The sequence below is a fragment of the Trachypithecus francoisi genome, unplaced genomic scaffold, assembly GCF_009764315.1.
Source record: "Trachypithecus francoisi isolate TF-2019V2 unplaced genomic scaffold, Tfra_2.0 Lachesis_group18, whole genome shotgun sequence".
Classification (NCBI taxonomy): domain Eukaryota; kingdom Metazoa; phylum Chordata; class Mammalia; order Primates; family Cercopithecidae; genus Trachypithecus; species Trachypithecus francoisi.
The window spans coordinates 71707555-71713554 of NW_022681463.1; the positions used below are offsets into that span (position 1 = coordinate 71707555).

Below are 6000 nucleotides of genomic sequence, written 5' to 3' on the forward strand. Positions count from 1 at the left end.
CCACAGATGTTGCTGCCCCAAGGGCACTGATTCCAGGAACTGCCCTTTGGGATTTGAAAAGCAGAAGCCAGGGCCAGAGGGACACGATGGGTTTGAAATGTCAAGAGAGGATGGCTCAGAGGGCAGGCAAGCCCCAGAGAGTAGGGTCTGGAATGAATGAGAGAGAAATGCATCCACCCTTCATTCCCTTGTACCTATCGATATGGGTGCCCTGCACAAGGCTGGGCAATAGGAATTCAGCAGCGCAGCAGACAGGCAAAGTCCCTGCCCTCAGGAGTTGGTGCTTTAGTGAGAGAGAACAGATGATGGACAAATACAGTCAATTCTCATGATTCATGGTAGTTATAGTCTATAAAGTCATTGAGAACACTGCATTGGCCAATACTGAACCCCTTGCTCCTAGGGGAAATACACACATATATAATATGTGACTCACGTGGAGCCAGGGACGTGCCCAGAGCAGCGGGAAATTTGATTTCCCAGTGTGCACATTGCTGGCTGAGACTGAACAAGGCCACGCTCTGCCTTTCTGCTCAGCTCTCCTGCAGAGGCAACCAGAGGACACAGGTGTCCTTACACAGGGCAGTGTAGTGCAAGAAGCTACAGCTCCGGGGCTGGTAGGACAGGGTTTGAATCCCAGCTCCAGCACGTGTTACTGGGACAGCCTCGGGCAAGTCACATGACACTTCTGAGCCTCCTATTCTTTTTTGTAAAATAAAAATTAAAAACAAAACAAAAAAAAAAACAGCATCTAGCAAGATGGGCTGCTTTTAGGATTTAAGATGATAACCTATGTGAGATGTGTCTGTGTGCATATTTCCCCTAGGAGCTATGGGTTGTTATTCACTAAATCACTGGCTTTCTAGAACATAATACAGTGAACAATGAGAACTTGTATCTATTTGTAAATTATATGAAGGAAATTAACAAGGCATGGCAACAGAGTCCAGCAGGGAACCGGGGGCCTGCTCAGGCTGAGGAGGTGATGTCTAAGCTGAGACCTGCAGGATAAGCAGACGCCAGCCATGCCACGTGGGGCAAGGGACCTTTGCAGGCAGAGGGCAGAGCATGGCAAAGCTGTGAGCAGGAAGAGCCTGCACCCGCCAGGAACTAAAGGAGAGGGAAGGAGGGTGGGACAGGGCCGTACGGTGAGGCCAGCGCAGAGGACAGCCCCTGGTGTTGGGTTAGTTGTCCATGTTGGAGCTTCTCCTACCCATCAAGTACCTGTCAGGCTTTTGTGGCCAAGTGGGGAAAAAGAAAGGGAAGGAGAGGAGGAGGAGCAGAGGCCCAGCGCTGAGTGCCCTGGCTGCCTGACATGCTTTCTCTTGGTGCAGGTTGAACCTGAGCTCCAACCTGGGCTACTACTTCCCCAAAGACAAACGTCAGAAGGCCTGGAACTGGTGGAATCTGAACATCCATGTCCATGCACCCCCTGTCCAGCCCATCTCCTTGAAAATCAATGAGTACATCCAGGTACAAATAAGAAGCCAGGATAAGATCATCTTCTGCTTCACCTATGAACAGAAGCGGATTTGTTTAAACCTGGGCACCAGGTACAAGGTAAGGTCACGACTCCCCACACCCTCCACCAGGTGGGGTGCCCACCTGTACAAAGGCCACTGCTGGCTTAGACTGGCCCATGCCGCAGGCCTCCAGGCTTGTTCTCCATATGCCAACCCGTATAAAAACAAGGCCACTTTGCTTTACCTGATGTTTAAGTACACACAAATGCATTCATGCAACTTCCCAGCACTGTGAGCTTAAGCTCTGAGGAAATTCACATCAAAATGCTCAGGCTAGCCTGGTAAGAATGACTTGCACCTGTTGCCCCAGGACTTTGGGAAGCCGAGACAGGTGGATCCCTTGAGCCTAGGAGCTTGAAACCAGCTTGGGCAACATAGCAAGACCCCTTCTCCACAAAAAAATTTTAAAATTAGGCTGGGCACGGTGGTTCAAGCCTATAATCCCAGCACTTTGGGAGGCCAAGATGGGCCGATCACGAGGTCAGGAGATTGAGACCATCCTGGCTAACCTGGTGAGACCCCCATCTCTACTAAAAAATACAAAAAAATTAGCTGGGCGAGGTGGCGGGCACCTGTAGTCCCAGCTACTCGGGAGGCTGAGGCAGGAGAATGACGTGAATTCGGGAGGCGGAGCTTGCAGTGAGTCGATATCCGGCCACTGCACTCCAGCATGGGCAACAGAGCGAGACTCCGTCTCAAAAAAAAAAAAGTGTTTTTAAATTAACTGGGCATGGGCCAGGTGCGGTGGCTTACGCCTGTAATCCCAGCACTTTGGAGGACCGAGGCGGGTGGATCACTTAAGGCCAGGAGTTCGAGACCAGACTGGCCAGCCTGGTGAAACCCCATCTCTACTAAAAATACAAAAAAATTAGCTGATCCCAGTGACTTAACGCCTTTAATCCCAGCTACTCAGGAAACTGAGGTAGGAGAATTGTCTGAACCCAGGAGGCAGAGTTGCAGGGAGCCGAGATCACACCACTGCACTCCAGCCTGGGCGACGGAGCCAGACCCTGTCTCAGAAAATAAATAAGTAAATAAATGAATACAATTAACTGGGCATGGTGGCTCTCACACCTGTAGCCCCAGCTACTTGGGATGCTGAGGCAGGAGGGTCACTCGAGCTCAGGATATGATCCTGAGAATAAAACACAAATGTCACGCTGCATTATCTCACTTGACACTCGCAGCGGCCGTGTCAGAAGTCAGGGCCAGAAACAAGGGGGAATCTGTGTCCCCAGGCCTGCTGCTGTGTCCTCTTCCCTCCTCCCCAAACCTACTCTTCTCTAGACAGATGATCTCCTGGAAGTTCGAAGCACACCGCTCAGGCAGGCAGGAGAGGACCAATGCTGCATTTGTTTCCTAGGGCTGCTGGAAAAAATCAGCATGAACTAGGAGGCCTGAAACAACAGAAGTTTGTTCTCTCACAGTTCTGGGCCAAGTCTGAGGTCAAGGTGTCTGTGGGGCCACCATCCTCCAGAGGCTCCAAGGGAGACCCTTCCTTGCTCTCCCAGCTTCTGATGGCTTCTGGCGTTCTTGGCTTGTGGCAGCATCACTCCAGTGTCTGCCTCCACCTTCACACAGCCTTTTCCTCCGTGTGTCTGTGTCAAACCTCCTTCTCCTTTTTCTTAAAAGGACACCAGTAGTTGGATCTAGGGCCTACTCTAAATCCAGAAGGAGCTCATCCTGAGAGCCTTAACTTAATCACATCCACAGAGACCCTGTTTCCAAATAAGCTCACGTTCCCCAGCACTGGGGTTAGTACTTGGACATCACTTTTGGGGGACACAGTTCCACCTACTCCAAATGGTGAGGCTGGACCCCTGGATCTCCAACTGTAATGGGGGAAGAAGGCGGGCTCCTGAGACCCTTCCTGAGGACCAGAGTCAAGGAAAGGAATGAGGGTGTCCTTGGCTCTCCCGGTGAGGCCTAAGCAAGGTTCTCTTCCTGCTCAGCTCCCCCAGGCTATTCCACATGGAAGGCTCCACTTTACAGACCTCCCCCACCCAGAGAGGTGCCCAGGGCCCCTGGGAACAGGACTGCCTTGGCAGACAGATGGAGGGACATGTCCCCTGGGAATGAGGCAGATGGAGAAGTGGGCTGATAACAGCAGACTCCAGCATAATAGATGCAGCTGTGTGCAGAGTATCCGAGAAGAGAGGAGGGAGTGTGCTAGGTTTCGGGCGATGAGACACGCCAGTTTGCTCAGGACTGAGGAGTTTCCTGGGACATGGGACTTTGAGTGCTAAAACTGGGAAAGTTCCAAACAGGCCTGGCCTGCTAGACCCCCCCAGGTTCCCTCACCTGGCAAGGCCTCCTATTTTGCAGGTGAATAACGACATCCCAGCATCCTTGCCTATCCTGGATTTCTCAGAGCAACCAATCCAGTGAAGAGCAGGCCAGCACTACCAAGCCCAAGTGGCCATTTGCACTCCGGCCACGGCCAGGACCAGCTGGGCCTGGACAGCATGAGGGCCTGGGGCACTGGCCTTTGAATGGTGAAGGGAGGAGGGCAAGGACAGGAAGGCAGTACCCAGCAAGGTTGCAGGAAGGGCTGCTGTGGGCAGAGAGACCGGGGGCCTGACGCCTTGGAGAGCTAGAGTCCCGGGGAGGAGCAGCTGTGCCTGTGCAAGGCGTGTCCCAAATGAAGCAAATCAGCACCAGTGTAACTAATCAGAGCTAAAGAAAGGAGACAGAGCCTAGCACAGGGTCAGCCCAGGCGGGCAGTAGTGTGCCCGGGGAAGAACAGACCCCTCCATGCCCAGCCGCTCTACCTCCTGGGTGATGCTAGCCTGTGGTCTGAGCCCATAGTCTTCTATAAGATGGACATAGGTGATTGTGTGGCTAAAACAATAACAATATTGTGTGAAGACATTTCATCCGCATAGGAATGGAGCACACGGGTATCGTCCTATCTTATCCCCTCCAGGAGACTCTGTCCTCTGTCTTCTGCAGGCTGCAGACCCAGGCAGAACTTGGCATAGAGGCGGCCTCCCTGGGCCAGGCCTTCATCTAAACAAAACCCAGATACACTCCCAAGGAGCCTAAAGTGGAGGCGGGGCTCACAGGCAGCCACTGTGAGGCATCCCAGCCCTTGCAGAGCCCCCATGGTCGGGACCCCATGGGGAGAAGCCCGGCAGCCCCAGGAGAGCATGGCCTTTGGAGAGCAGGCCGCACCAGGGCACCAGAGCTGCTTTCCCTCAGGTCTAGGGCCAGGCATGGGTGTGGCCTCAGCCCACATCACCATGGTCCACATGACCACAACACCAGCCAAGTGAGTGTATTTGGAAGCAGCAGGAAGGTGGCAGGTGGCGGGGCTGAGAACACAGATCTGCTTTCTCAGATGAAGGCTCAGGGAACACTTGGTCCTGGCCACAGGAGGCCTGGCCTGGGTCTGGGGCACGGCGCTCAGGCAGCGTGCATTCTCACCCAGTCCTCTGTGCATCCCCGCAGTTTGTGATCCCGGAGGTGCTGAGGGAAATGAAGAAGAAAACCATCCTGGAGGCAGAGCCCGGCCCAACAGCCTGCAAGATCCGGGTCCTTCTGGGGAAAATGAACAGGCTCCTGAATTACGTGACCATCCCTGATCTGGAAAACTTCACAGAGGCGGTCAGTACGTCACTGATGGACAACAAGTACCTGAGGAAGATGTTCTCTCAACTCTGGTTTTAGGGCTGGGCTTTTCTGGCATCCACCAAATGTCTTGGGAAGGTGGAGACCTTGGAAGCTCCAGGGAAAAAAACCCCAAAGACCTGTTGACGTTCTATGAGAGTTGGTTTGTAATTTGGGACCTGTCGTAGCTCTTGGTTTGAAATACACGTTTTCGGCAGGAGGGCTGACAGAGTCTGGGGCTGAGCACAGAAAACGCTTGATAGCCCTGATCCGACAGCACGGAATCAAGTTGTCATTTCAGTGACATATCAATGCCTGTCCTGCCTGCTTCTACGGTCACTCACTCTGTCCTTTTGTGACTTTCAGTACTGGCCTTGACTTAGGACAACAACCATGCTCACAGCCAAGCTCTGTCTTTTGTTGGCTGTGTGGTCTTGGGCAAGTAGCTTTTATACCTCGGTTTCCTCATCTGTAAAATGGGCCTAAAAATAGCAACTATCAGCACAGAGTTGGGAGTATTAAATTAGTTAATGCACATATAGTCCCTAGAACAGGGTCTGAACCTTAGGAGCCACTCAGTAAGTGTCACTCCAATTACTGTCAGCTTGGGCCTTCCTTCACGTCTGGGCAGCTCCTGGGAAGGGTCTGTGAGACGATCAGGAAGGCTGAGTGTCTGCACTTCCTTGGGCTGCAAAGGCACAGCCGCTTCAGCTTCCTCAGGCCTTTCTCCTCATGACGCTCCGTGTTGTTACTGAGCCTGCGCACAAACCAGGCGGGCCCCAGTGTAAGCACTGTGCAAGCTCTAGCTCCTGTGGCTCCAGGATGCGGGCAGTATTTTCTCAAGGACACGGGGATGCAGAGAGGTTAA

At 52.9% G+C, this 6000-nt stretch overlaps 1 protein-coding gene across 1 annotated transcript in view; it reads left to right on the plus strand.

Annotated features, from left to right (window-relative positions):
* Positions 1-5364, plus strand: part of ERICH6B (glutamate rich 6B) — a 71133-nt gene extending 65769 nt beyond the window's left edge. The window contains exons 14-15 of the mRNA XM_033176966.1: positions 1335-1560; positions 4974-5364. Coding sequence (XP_033032857.1) covers positions 1335-1560; positions 4974-5192 — 445 coding nt within the window. The 3' untranslated portion in view covers positions 5193-5364. The remainder of the gene's footprint in view (positions 1-1334; positions 1561-4973) is intronic.
* Positions 5365-6000: the final 636 nt, after the last annotated feature.